General features: G+C 56.4%; 1 protein-coding gene across 1 annotated transcript in view; it reads left to right on the plus strand.

The window, feature by feature from the left end:
- Notch1 (notch receptor 1) overlaps positions 1-14,239 on the plus strand; it is a 45,766-nt gene that overhangs the window by 10,226 nt on the left and 21,301 nt on the right. The window contains exons 3-9 of the mRNA XM_032903023.1: positions 8,183-8,445; positions 9,022-9,360; positions 11,695-11,817; positions 12,224-12,457; positions 12,991-13,146; positions 13,298-13,483; positions 13,781-13,894. Of these exons, the coding sequence (XP_032758914.1) occupies positions 8,183-8,445; positions 9,022-9,360; positions 11,695-11,817; positions 12,224-12,457; positions 12,991-13,146; positions 13,298-13,483; positions 13,781-13,894 (1,415 nt within the window). The remainder of the gene's footprint in view (positions 1-8,182; positions 8,446-9,021; positions 9,361-11,694; positions 11,818-12,223; positions 12,458-12,990; positions 13,147-13,297; positions 13,484-13,780; positions 13,895-14,239) is intronic.

Genomic DNA, 14,239 nt, shown 5'->3' on the forward strand with positions numbered 1-14,239 from the left:
TGCTGCTCCCGGCTCGTGTGGATGCCGAGGACTGACTTCAGGTCCTTCTGCTTGCTCAGCAGACACTTTACTGACAAAGCCAGTGTCCCGGCGTTCTTACTCTAAAAGCAGATTTGCAGGTGGAGTTCTTGATACAGTGTCCCCTACTGTAGACCAGATCCCAGAGAGACCCAGGAAGAAGCGGCTGACACTGCAGTCTAACTTGCTCTCCCCAGGCTCCCAGGGCCATTGCTCTGCATGAGGAGGAATGTGGGTGGTAAAAGCTGGAACCATCACTCAGGTCTGAATGGCAGCAGCCCGGCCTCCCACCATTTCCTCTCAGTTTCAGTTCTGAGTGAGCGGAAACAGCAGTTACTGGAAATGAGAGGTTTGGGGGGGAAAGTAGGGCTTCCAGTGTATGTGCCCAGCCCTGAGGTGGCTGGGGTAGGTCAGATGCTGCCTGTGTGCTTGACCCTCTGCTGCTCTGTTGCTTGCCTGGACTGGATCTGGTCAATCGTGGCTTCTAGGGGTTGATCCTTCGAGGTGGGGCTTTCCTTCTCACTTCCTCTTCTAAGGGTGAGACAAAAGTGACCTCAACTCTGTCTCAGAGCCTGATAGTGGAAACCAGGTGGGGCGCTGGTTTGTGGGACTGTGATGTGACAGGTCAGGCCTTGGCTGTGTCCTATCTTCATGGCTCAGAGTCTGGCCTACTCTGTGGCCTTGGCAGCTGGCCTAAGCTGGGACAGTCCAGTCAGGTGGACTGGGGCAGGCCTGGTGCCCGGTGGGTAGCTCCAGGTTTCTAAGACCTGGCTTACAGTTTTCAGAGGCCACAGTGAAGGCTGGATCCCCCCTCCCCTCAGAGTATACTCTGGACTTGGCCTCTGAGCCAAGCTTGTCCCCCTCCATTAGGCTGTGTCTGGTTAAAGCTCAGATCGAGGACACTTCCTCCCAAGCTGGACTGCACTACAGTCCCACACTTTACTTCCTCTTCTCATGGCAAGGGTGAGTGGAGGATCCCATGGAACCACTGTAGCTAAAGGTGCTGGCTGGCCTTGCTGCTGGTATATGGCCTTCATTTGGGGGGTCTCACTTTGAGAGCACTGCCTGTTACTAGGAGGCTACAGAAAGTGTCTGGCTGACCTGGGGCAGCTCAGACCTGATTGGGGTATGCCCTTTTCACTGTGCCCAGTCTCAGCTAAGGGTTGGAGAGGTCAAAAGAAGGCCTGTGAAGTGATACCTAAAAAGAGGTCAGGCATGGGATATCAGTGTCCACAGGGGCAGAGGGGCAAGGATCTGCAAGCTCAAAGCTTGTCCTAGACCCACTGGCCTGGGACACTGTGGGTCCTATACAGTTCCCTCCCCAGAGCACCTCTGTCTCACTCTGTCTGCCCTGTAGCGGGTGTGGCCCTGCCCCCGTGGGTAGCTAGACATGGGCTTCACCAGCACACCTTCAGTGCCACCAGTTGGAAAGGGTAGCCACAGGGATGATGACAGGTGACCCTTCCGCTAGGAGGGTCCTGAGGGGTTTAGGGAAGCTGGGAGTTTCTAGGTTTCCCTTGCACTGGGGCTCAGCAGGGGCTTCCCAGTTCCTGGGTCCCTCGCTGAGAACCCTGCCCCCTTCCTAGGAGTTTTGTTTCAGCTAAACTCCTCCATTGTGGGCCTTTGCCTTGTTTTTCAGGGATATCAGGTGTTCAAAGAGATGAGGTGGTTTGGGATAGAGGGAACTTCTCACATTCCCAGGGAGTCTCTGCTACTCTGTCTTGCCTGTGACTGTTTTCTGAACCAAGCCTGCTCCACAGTGGGCAACAGGAATTAAGCGCTACAGAATCTGGAGTGGGTATGCAGAGCCTCTGTCTTCCTATCTGTAAAATGGGTCTAGCCCACCTCCAAGACTGTAGTAAGGTCTAGTGTGGTGAAGCTTCTGGCATCCAAGGACCAGTTTAGCCAGGTGGGAGTATGTCTTCTCTTTTGGACCTTGATGGGGGGAGGGGACAGAGGGACAGAGTGGCCTCTGGGCATCTCCCTCTTAGCATTTTCACATTTATTTGGGGAAGCAGAGATGGACAGGTGCCATACTGCTTTTGGCTTTGGGGTGTGAGGTGTGGGGTGTCTGGCTTCATCTTCCTCTGGATGAGGCTTTTCCCTCTGCTTAGTTGGAGCAGCTTCAGGTCCAGGGCTGAGTTCCACCCTGCACAGGCTGGAGAGGCCTGTAGTTGTCCACTGTGGCCATTCCTAACCTTCTTTGGTACTGCTGCACACACAGAGGCCTGTCCCTGTGAGTCCCAGGGACGACTCAGAGTGACAGGCAGGCATTGTGGAGTGGCAAAGGAAGACACATTCCCAACCTCACTTGCAACTGGGGACTGTCTGTGTTTGGGGACAGTCAAGCAGGAAACTGTCCCCAGTGGAGGCAGGGAGCTTAAGCAGGTGTTTTTCACACCCTAGCAGTGACCCCTGCTTCCTGGTGACCCCAGTTTGCTGGATGGTGCTTTCGCCAATGTTGGAAGGGGCAGAGTGGGCGGGGTCTCCCACCCCTGCTCCCATGGGTCACCACTTCCCACAGACCAACTCCAGGAAATTGTTTAACACCCCCCACACCCCCAGGAGTCTTTTTGTCCCCTCAGAGGGGCCTTCACAGGCAGCAGTGGGGAGGGGGGTATTGTTTTCTCTGTAGTGGGAAAAGGTGGCTTCCCTGGAGGGCAGGTTCCAACCTCAACTGTCTCCCACACAAAGGGCTTCCCTGAGCCAGGCCAGGAAGCTGGTGCTTTTCCTGAGCTTCCTTTTCCAGCATATTTTAAACCACCCAAGGATGCAACTGGGGGGAAAGATTTGAAGACAAAAGAGCTGAGTGTGCTGGGAGTGGTTCTTTGGGCTACAAAGCCTTCAGGCTTCAATCCTGGCTAGCCCTGTAGCCACCTGTAGGCATGCTATACCTGCCCTAACTGTGACCCACGTTCCCGCTCTGTCCACTGCTGTCCTAGTCTGAGCAGCAGCTGATGCTTGGTGCAGGCGAGTCTACTTCCCCCAACCCTTACTGCCTGTCTTCTCAGCTTCCTGCTGCTGTGAGAGCCAGGGTCCATAGGGCTGCAGAGCTGAGAGGAGACCACAGCTCAGTCATTCCTGCCTGCCTTCCCTGCTGGCACAGGCGGAGGCACAGACGCTGGCTGTGAACAGCAATGTTGCTGTTCCCTCTGGAAACAATGCTAGCTACCCACGGGCCTGTGTACCTCATCCAGCCACAGTGGGGAAGGAAGCTGGGCCAGGGGTATGAAGGCCATGAGGTTGAAGAGGGCTATTCTCACCTCTGAATGATCTTCAGACAAGTGTCTGGATCCAAGCAGGTTTAGCTGGAAAGCTAGGCTCTTGTATGCTCCTTGCCTTGCGGTCTATGGGGTAGAGAAGGAATGGAACTGTGGTCTGCAGGAGTCTCCTGCCTTTTGGACTTTGGCTTAACTGTTCTGAACCAGGGAGAAGACCAGGGAGTCACTCAGCCTGTTGTGAGCACCTTCCTTCAGAGAGGCAAGGGAATTTGGGGGCCTTAGGCTGCTCAGGTCCCAGGGCTGAGGTCCCAGAACCTCTCTCCTGATCCCCAGAAGCCTTTGCCATGGGTGGGGTTGTTGATGCTGTGAAAACCCTACAGGCAGGCTAGGCCGTTTGATGAGAGGCAGCCCTGGTTTTGGACCCACTGTGTGAAGGCTGAGTGCCAGGCAGCCAGCTTTACTGGGTTTTAGCTGGGGTGCACAGCTAAAACAGAACAAAGTCGGGCTGGGGTAGGGATCTGCATCGAACCATGCCTTGGGCACAAGAGAATGGTCACTGTTTGTTGAGCGGGAGCTTGCAGAACAAGGGCTTCAGCAACACTTGGTTGGTTCCCGAGGCAGGTAGAGCAGACGGGGTCTTCCTCCACTACCATCACCTGGTGCCAGATCCTCTCAGTGGTGCTGGGGGCCGAGCCACCCTCTGCCCACCCTCTGCCTCTGGATCATAGATCTGGTATGTGCTCTGGGTCCCAGGAGCTCAGATGCCTCAGGGCGGGCCCCTGGTCCCAGAGACAAATAAGCAAGAGCCTTGGTACTCAGGGTCCTCTGGTGCCTCCAGTCCTCAGATGGGTGATTTTACCTGTGCCATGAATACATTCCTTGAGGGACAGGACTGGACCTTTATGACTCAGTCCTAGCCATGTCCAGAGTGAGTCCCTCAGCCCCTTGGACCTGAGGTGCCTGCTGTAAGGGCCTCTCTTCGACCTCCCTCCTGCAGATAGACACACACGCATACACTGAACTCTGGCAAAACCGAGGCAAGCAGAGTTCCATCTCACCATGTACCAGCTGAAGCTGAGCAGGGAGGGTCCCACAAGACGCACCCCCTTCTGGAAGTGTTTTCTCTTACCCCGAAGTTCCTCTGGGCACTGGGTTCTGGGAAGCCAATGAAGGGACTCCAGCGTTGACAGCCCACCCCACTCCCACCCCACCCCAGCTATCTCAAGTCTAGTAAACGTTCTACTCTTTTCCCCAGCCCTGCTTGACCATAAACCCACCAAGGGCAGGAGCTAAGGAACTCTCACGACAGTCCCTCTGCCCCCTCCTGATTTTGGGGTGGAGGGAGCTGTCATCTGTCCCCTGGGGGCGGCAGATGGCCATGTAGTTTAGAAAGGAAAACAGTACAATTTAGAATTAGTCCCGGGTGAGAGGCCACAGCAACATCTGCCTCTGGATGCTTTGGGGAGTCACATTTCCATGGAGTGGCGCTGCCAGGGAGGTGGGAGGCAGCACAGTGGAAGCACTGAAGCAGCCACCAAAGCGCAGGCAGCAGTCGTGGGACAACAGGGTGACAGGCACAGGGGCCATTTGTGCGCCTCTGCATCTGCGGAAGCCCACCCCTTCCTGCGCACAGTCTGCCCGTTACTCACCTGCAGCCAGCCACAGTGGGACAGGTCGCACCCCAGGCAGTGGAGTCTGTGGTGTAGAAGTAGGTGCCCTAAGGAGCCCTAAGAAGGAAGTAAGGAGAGGGCACACCTGCCATGGCTGGGTTCCCACTGCAGAGGCCCAGAGTGCCAGGGGAGAGCACTGAGCGCACTGGGGCTTCTCATCTTGTTGATGGTTCTCATCCTGAGGAAGTCCCACCTTTTAGTCCTGGGAGGGTCTTTCCCTACCTAGACAGGAGGCGACTCAGGAAGCAGAGGGCATCCTGGGTCACTCAGGGAGGCTCTAGTTGATGCTCAGGGACTCCCCAGTGAGCGAAGCTTCCCATGCAGGCCTCTACGTTGCTCACATCCATCAGTCAGTGTTGAGGACCAAATGGCCACTGGACATATAGCAGTGGGGGCTGTGATCATGGCTGCAGCCCAACTGTGTCCTCAATGTCCCTTCTTAGGGACATTTGAATGCTGTGAGGAGAGAACGTGGCCAGGTGGTACAGAGGTCAGACAGGTAAGCCACAGACAGAGAAGGGCATTTGAGCTGTTGTCTGACCCCCCAAGCCCCCTGCCCCAGCCCTAGAACCTGCCGCTTGGCTCCAGGCACCTAAGGGACGGTCCCATCCAAGTGGCCTGCTGGTCTTCCAGCTATGGAATGCTGGTGGTGGATGGCGGCCTCACCCGTGGTGGTAGGCCCAGATAAGCAGCATGCCTGCACTGTGGTGTCCCCAAGCCCAGGGTGGCGGTGGGGTGGACAATGGGCCTTCTCAGCCACCACATTCCCCCACGGAGGAGCTTTCCTGGCCACCAGCTTCCCAGCTCCTGCCCCACCCGCTGGTGTTGGCGTCTGGCCTCGCCCAGCGGGAGCAGCTGTCCCCTCCACGATGCACCTGCTCCCTGCTGCCCTTTGTCCGTGCTGCGGTGCCTGATTTATTGGCCATATTTTCCCCCTCGCTGGTCCAGCAGAGCACAGCGGCGTTGGCAAAGCGTGCATCCCATCGAGGAGGGTTCCCCCAGACTTCTCATTGTCGTTCCTATTCAGGGTGCTGTAGGGAACGCAGCCATGGCCTGAGGGGAAGAGGAATGTGAGCAAGCTTGGAGCCTTTGGTTACATTCAGCGTCTTTACCCTAAGAGACCTAGCAGGGGCTTGCGTAAGGACTTGGAGACCTAGCATGGCACTGGGCTTGCCCCATTTTTCCCCACCCCAGGGAAATCTTCCCGCCTCTCGGAGCCTCCGTCTCACTGGCCTAGAGCCCCACCCCCCACCCCACTCCCTTCGCCCGCAGGAATGGGTGGACGGCAGCTCCATTTGGCTTTGAAGATGAAGCTCCCTCTGTCCCTTAACACTCCCTCCCCCGTGACTTCACCAATGGCTGGGAAAGAAAAAAAAACCTTTTCTCCAAGTGGGCTGAGGCCAACCCTACCCCGACAAAGGGGCATTGATCCAGAGAGGAGAGCTGCTTCTAGGGGCCAGCCTCGCCCGGCAGAGCCAGGCTCCCGGCAGCCTCCCCAGCCAGCTAGTAACTGGACCCAGCGTGGTGCCGGCAAAGACTGCCTCCTCGCCTCCACAAGGTTGATTCTACCAGAGCCTAGGTGCCCCAGAGAAGCAGATGTGGATCTCAGTGGCTGGCCACACTGGTGGGGAGGTGCCCTCCAAGGCTACCCCATGCAGGAGGAGCCAGATGTCCCCCATTTTCCCCCACCCCTCCCTACACCAAACACACACTTCCCATGCTGGACAGGAACCATTGCAAAGGCTTGAGTTAACTCCCCGGGGGGTGGGGGTGTGATTTGTTTTCTTTCTGCCAGTTGGTTTGAGACTTTTGGCTTCTGGCAACAGATGGTCACCAGAGTGGCCATTTTGTGTCTTCCATACCCAAGCGGTAGACACAGATGAAAGGCTTCAGAGAGGACAGATGCCTCCCAGTACTTCTACTGAGATACCTGACCCCAGGCCCCACGCTGCCTACAGCAGCTCTTATTAGGGAGGCCTCTCCTGGGGCCACCGTCACACAGGGGTTTGGTTATAAATAGCAGTTCAGAAACAAGTGGAGACTACCAGGTCGGCTGGAGGTAGGGATTGAGGCAAGTTACAGCCATAGCTTTGGGTGCTTGGCAAGAGGAGGGAAGGGGCAGTGAGCAGGCTCTGGAAACCAGGATGGCTGTTAGCAGGGGCTTCGTCCACCCGGCACCTGGCTGGGACCCTGCTGTAGGGGCTGCCCTGTCAGCTAGCACGTTCTGCCTCAGAGCCTTTGCCTCTGGGAAGAGCTTGGCTTGGCGGCTCCCAGAGCCTTCTGTGGGAGTGTGGGGCCAAGAGGTGGGGCAGGAGTGGGGTCAGGAATTTATGGCCCAGGCTCTGGGAGTCGGCAGGCAGGTGGCTGAAGAGGCTACAGAGGCTGGGGCAGCTGTGGACCTTGAGCTTGTCCCTGCAGGGAACCAGTAAGTCTAAGCCTGGACACAGGAAACCCCTCACCTGTCTGAAGGGGGGACAGGCTCTCCGCTTCAATCCTTCAGTGTTTCATGTGCTCAGAGGGCAGTGCTGATGCTGCTGGGTGTGTGCTACAGAGAACTTGGAGGTTTTATCTGTCCCTGAGGGGGCGCCATTATGGTTGGGGGTATGATATGAGGAAGCCGTGTCTAAGAGCTGAGTTGTAGAGAGTGGGCACCAGCCTGCATCCTGGCATAGCCCCCTTGCTACTGGGCAGGAACTGAATAGAGAGAAAGCACATACAGTCTCCAGTCTGCTCTGCTTCCCGCGTTCACTGTGCTATTGATGTTTGAAAGTGGAAGGAACCGTGAACTCTTTTATTACCCAGATGATGCATATTCATGACAGAAGCTGGGAGAGAAAAGCAGATCAGCCTCCTAAATGAGAGTTTCACAGAGTCGTTGACATCCCCCCACTGGGGGTGGGTGGGGTGGGGGCCTGCAGGGGCTCCTTCTCCATGGCTGACTGCGAGTATAGACCCAGGTTTGAAATCTGCCTGGTTTGAAATCCAGGCTGGTCTTGTCTGTAGCCTGCCTGGCCCCTAATTAACAGTCGTTATTATTATTTTTTTTTATTGCATTGAAGTTCGCTTGCTCTGTGAAAGTAACCATTTTATAGTGAGCACCCACGGCACTGACTCATGCTTCGGAGCTTACATCATTTCAGAAACCTCTGCCCACCAAGCAGCCACTGCACCTCCATTCTAGAGCCTGATCCCAGTTGCACCTCCAGGGTCGGGTAGCTGTGGCCATGAGGAAAGAGGGCTGGGGAGCTAACTGCCCTACGTGTCTGTCAACAGCTGCAGCGGAGCGTTCGTGGGCCAGCGATGCCAGGACCCCAACCCTTGCCTCAGCACACCATGTAAGAATGCTGGAACGTGCCATGTCGTGGACCATGGTGGCATCGTGGACTATGCCTGCAGTTGCCCCCTGGGTTTCTCTGGGCCCCTCTGCCTGACACCTCTGGCCAATGCCTGCCTGGCCAACCCCTGCCGCAACGGGGGAACCTGTGACCTGCTCACTCTCACAGAATACAAGTGCCGGTGCCCGCCAGGGTGGTCAGGTAAGCTGTAGAAAGGCTGTGAGCTTCACGGCTGGACCCTGAGGCTGGGCCTACACTACTATTCGTGCTGGCCTGAGATGCTCTAGTACACCAAACTTTATCCTCTCCTGACTCAGAGTTAAGCTGGGATCTAATATCCAGAAGAATCTTGGTGGTTCTTCAGGAACTCTGGTCCTTTCTGGCCCCAAACTATCTGATTTTTGGCTGCCCTATTCCAGGGCCCCAAACTCTCACTGTTTCTGTGAGTAAAGGGGCAGTTCTCATGTAGCCCTGGTCTTACCATCTCCCTGTCAGGGTCCCCCGAGCTGCCATTGCTCACGTATGTGGGGTCCAGGAGACAGCTAGGTACAAGTTTTAGACGACTTTGCCTACTTTCTGTCCTTGGGTAGTGGCTTGGTCTCTTGTGACTTCCAGCCCTCTCTATGCAGACAGATGGCCACATTTTGCAGCAGGTACTGAGAATCATGAAGATAACACTTTAGGTCTATCCCTGTTTGGTGCCTCCGTGATGTCCAAATCTGCCATAAGCTCATCGGGAGGCCCTGGCTACAGCTGACCCTCTTCCCTGCTCCTCAGGAAAGTCATGTCAGCAAGCCGACCCCTGTGCCTCCAACCCCTGTGCCAATGGTGGCCAGTGCCTGCCCTTTGAGTCTTCATACATCTGTGGCTGCCCGGCCGGCTTCCATGGCCCCACCTGCAGACAAGATGTTAACGAGTGCAGCCAGAACCCTGGGTTGTGCCGTCATGGCGGCACGTGCCACAATGAGATTGGCTCCTATCGCTGTGCCTGCCGTGCCACCCACACTGGTCCCCATTGCGAGCTGCCCTACGTGCCCTGCAGCCCCTCACCCTGCCAGAACGGAGGCACCTGCCGTCCTACGGGGGACACCACCCACGAGTGTGCCTGCCTGCCAGGTAGGTTCCATCTCGTACGCCAGCCTCTAACCCACGTCTGTGCGTGTTCTGCTGTCGAGCCTGAGGGATGCAGAGAAGGAATTAATGCCCTGTGGAGGGTGCCCAGAAAGAAGCTTGGAGAAGGGCAGCAGCCATGGAATGGTAGTTGTGGTGTAAGAGCAGGTCAGGATAGGGATACCAGAAGCCAGGTGGCACTCTTAAGTGCACCACACACGTACGTCAGGCCCCACTGGTCCATTTCTGTCTGGGCCATCTGCTAAGATCCACATAGCTTGGTGCATAACCCCCAAGCCTTCTTTCTGCTGTCAAGAGTGCCTTCCCTTGGTGTCTTCTTTGTGCCAGGCCTCCCCTAATCCCTGACTAACTAATACCTCTTGAGTCTCTGTATGTCAGGGGAGCACCTTGACATGGGCAGTCCCTGGGGTTTCCCCTGTCTCTGGGGATGATAATTGGATAACAGGGCCTTAAGGGCCTTAGGGGCCTCATGTCATTCATTATTTCCTCCACAGTGTTCCTTCCACTGTGCCTGATGTCTCTGCAGGGGTTGGGCCGGCAGGCACAGCCCTATTCCTTTCTGTTGCCGCTCGCTCTAACATAGTAACTCAGATTTGAAGCAGCATAGAGCTGCCACCAATCCACGTCAGGCAGGGTGGGGTGGGTCAACATACCAGGCAGTTGAGAGGAAGGAGGAGTGGGCTCAGGAAATAGGAATAGACTTGGTTGCACAGGGGAGGGGGTGTGTGTGACCTCAGGCCACTCCCCTTGCAACCCCGGGGCCACCTTACCCCCCTGAAAAAGGGAAGTTCCCTTCTGCCCCAAGCTCGCAGAGCTAGCCTCAAGACTCTGCGTGCAGACACTGGCTTATGCATTTCCTGAAAGTCATTGGACAAGCTTGGAAGTAACAGACAGCCGCCTACACACTCCCTGGCCAGTTAGGCTCTCCGGGGGGCTGGGACAGGATCTTCATGCTCTATAGGGCCCCAGAGCTGTGGGCTCAGATCTGTCTTGGGGGCCACATAAGACCTCAGGTGTTAGAACCTGTGCTGAGAGGCTAGACTGGGTCTGTCATGCAGACTGAGAGAAAGCAGCCAAGTTCAAGGAGCTTGTGCATGGAGCTGCCAGCCATCCACCTTAGGCAAGATGGGTCAGATCAAGTCAGAGTGTTGGGAGGTGGGCAGGAGGGAAGCAAGGGCTGGGTGGGGTCCAATTCCCATAGCTGGTGTGCCTCAGAGGCTGGTGTGCAGTGGCTGGGTCACCCCTAAAGACAGAACACACACTACCCTGTATGGAGACAGGCTGTTTCAGAGTAGGGAGAGGTGAAAATTGTCTACCCAAATTGCTGTTGAAGGGAGGATGCTGTACAGGCAGAGGAGGCGTTGGCCAGGCTCCACGTAGGACCTACGATCCCTTCTCCTCTCCCCCAGTGAAACCCCACACCTGCTCAGGGCACCTCCAGGCTTGCTTCTTCCTGGAAGCTTGCCCTGTGTTAGAATAAATCTCTGCCCAGGCAGAGAGACAAGCTACTTGGCCCTGCTGACCCCTAGGCGGGCACTAGCCCCCAAGTCGGTCTCTCCCTCACCCAAATAAGCCTTTTCCAAGCCTCCAGCTGGGCAAAATGGTGGGCTGGAGGGGGATCTTTGAGGAGGAGGCAAACAGGTGGGTTCTCCGAGGGCAGGAGGGGTTCAAAGGCATCCCCAGAGATGGTGTTAATTAGTAACCGGCCGCAGGTTTGGCTGTTGCCAGACTCGCCTTTCTGGGTTGATCATTGAACCGGCGGGAGTTGAGGAGATTAATAGCTAACCGGCTGCTGCGGAGGCCCTCATGAAGGCCACCCTGCAGGCCACACCTTGGGGCCCAGCCCCAGGCTAGATGGGTTGCCTTAGCCTGTAGAGGAGAGCTAGTTGCCCCAGCTGTGCCCCGAGGAAATCACAGGTCCTGATTGAGCAGGCCTGCCAGGGTCCCACCGCTCTGGTTTCCAACTTAGTCCTCCCAAGCCCCAGATTTAGCTCCAGGAGTTTTAGGTATTCGTGGCTGCTCCACTGGTTCAGTGTAGACAACCCCAGTGTGCAATCATCAGAAACCCCGTTAGTGGTTTTGCGGCGGAACCTTCTAGAACACTGTGTTCCCAGATCCCTGTCTGTTTAGTCAGCTGTTTACATACCAGCTTTCTAGAGAGGAGCTGTCACCTGTGGACACAAGAGTAGGGGTGTCGTGGAAGGACAGACAGATGCCTTGTCCAGAGTAGGACATTTCAGATCCATCTAGAAGATACCGGAGCCCAGCAGAGGCTCCTTGGCAGACCACTTAGGTCAGGCTAACCTATTGGCCTCACAGGCTTTGCTGGACAGAACTGTGAAGAAAATGTAGATGACTGCCCGGGAAACAACTGCAAGAACGGGGGTGCCTGTGTGGACGGTGTGAATACCTACAATTGCCGCTGCCCACCGGAGTGGACAGGTACGCACTTGGGACTTGCACGCGGCAGCCTTGTACTCACTAAACTGCACACAGCTCTGCACTCAGTCCCGTGCTGGGAAGCCCACGCTGCAAGAGGCAGGGTGGCCCAGGAGACTGGTGGGGCAGCTCCTGTGCTTCCAGTTGGGGTCAGCACAGCTCAGCCTCCAGAATCAGGTTCCTGGCTGCACAGGAGTCTAGCATTCTGGTCTAAGCTACCAGGATGATACAAGGTTGTCCTTGGGGACTCACTGGATAGTGATAGCCAGGTCAGCCATGACCTACAGGCTGGCCGCACAAGTCATCTAGGAGGACTTCCTGGAGAGAGTGGCTTTCAGCCCCACAGCCCAGAGTGGGGAGCTTATCTTGTAGCAACTCCTGAGGTTGATAGCCCTGTGGCCCCTTGCAGGTCAGTACTGCACAGAGGATGTGGACGAGTGTCAGCTCATGCCCAACGCCTGCCAGAATGGCGGAACCTGCCACAACTCCCACGGTGGCTACAACTGCGTGTGTGTCAATGGCTGGACTGGTGAGGACTGCAGTGAGAACATTGATGACTGTGCCAGTGCCGCCTGTTTTCAGGGTGCCACCTGCCATGACCGTGTGGCTTCCTTCTACTGCGAGTGTCCACATGGGCGCACAGGTGAGGGAGCGCAGGAGTCTCTGGGAGAAGGGGACTTGGTTGCTCACCACCCCTGGCTGCAAACAGCTGGTGCATCACGAGTGAGGTGGGAGGGACCAGTTTCACTCAGATGTAGGTGCAGGGCTGGGAGTGCAGCTCTGTCAGTAGAATGGCTACCTGGCATGCACAGGGTCCTGGATTCAACCCCTAGTGCCACATAAACCGTGGGTGGTGGCACATGCCTGTCGAAGAGTGGATCCAAAGTTCGAGGACATCGTTAGCTCTATAGCAAACGAGTTCAGCCTGGAATATGTGAGACCCTGTTCTAGGAAAGGAATGGGGAGAGACAACGCTGTGTCTCTTTGGCACCTCCAGCAATGACCTCGTAAGCCTTGCTGAACAGAGGTAGCCTGGTGCTCTGAGCTTTGTGGGATGCTCGAGGGGGTCACAGAGGTTCACCCCAGGGCATTGGGTGAGACTGGCCCAGCTGCAGCAACCCGTTAATGCCAGGATGGGGAGAAGCAGCACCCACTCACCGCGGCTGCCTTGTCTAGGTCTGCTGTGCCACCTGAACGATGCGTGCATCAGCAACCCCTGCAACGAGGGCTCCAACTGCGACACCAACCCTGTCAACGGCAAGGCCATCTGCACTTGCCCCTCGGGGTACACGGGGCCAGCCTGCAGCCAGGACGTGGATGAGTGCGCTCTAGGTAGGTGCACAGGCAGCAGGAACAGGCTGGCTGCGCTGAGGGGGTGTGACCTGTCCTGGAGATCCGCCGGCTTGAGGCATGGACTGGGGCATTGTGGGTGGTCTGGAGGCCAGAGAGCCAGACGAGCCCTCATCTGTGCCTCCCTCACCAGGTGCCAACCCGTGTGAGCACGCGGGCAAGTGCCTCAACACACTGGGCTCTTTCGAGTGCCAGTGTCTACAGGGCTACACCGGGCCCCGCTGTGAGATTGATGTCAACGAGTGCATCTCCAACCCATGTCAGAATGATGCCACGTGCCTGGACCAGATTGGGGAGTTTCAATGTATATGTATGCCAGGTATGTCTATGCCACTTCGGACCATGGGGCCTGCCAAGAGCAGGGAGCGGGAGAGTGAGTCAAGTAAGATTTCTGTCAGGGTTGGCAGCATCTGGGAAACTGAGGCCAGGATAACAGGACAAAGTGGAGAACGTACCCAGAGTTGGGTGTACAGACCCAGAGCAGATATAGACATGAACCCCAATGAGCACGCTCGGCCTGTATGAGGGAGGGTCATTTCTCTCCCAAGCCTTCAGCTGGAGGGCTCTGGAAGAGCCTAGTGAAGCCGTCCTCCATCCAACCATCTCCCATCCCCAGGTTATGAGGGTGTATACTGTGAGATCAACACGGACGAGTGTGCCAGCAGCCCCTGTCTACACAATGGCCGCTGCGTGGACAAGATCAACGAGTTCCTGTGTCAGTGTCCCAAAGGTGAGGCCACCTACTTACCACAGGACCTGTGTCCTCATGCTCTCTTCCCAGACGCCTTTGAGGGAGGACTTTGCCTTGTGAGTTGACTAGGAGGTTTTCAGGCTTTCCTCAAAGGTAAAGAAAGGCCCACATGAGCGTGGGCATTATAGAGAGCCTGGCACAAGAAACCCTTTACTAAAGGGGGGAAGGATAAACAGGAGCTGCGGTGCTCCCGAGATAAGGGGTCTACCTGCGAGTGAGACACAGTGTGGGGATCTGACCTGTATATCTGGGAAGGACTTGGAGGAACTGAGGAGGGAACATAAAAGCCCCGGGAAGGTGTCTCTTGCCTACCCCAGAGCTAGA

This window comes from Rattus rattus, chromosome 5, assembly GCF_011064425.1.
Source record: "Rattus rattus isolate New Zealand chromosome 5, Rrattus_CSIRO_v1, whole genome shotgun sequence".
Lineage (NCBI taxonomy): Eukaryota > Metazoa > Chordata > Mammalia > Rodentia > Muridae > Rattus > Rattus rattus.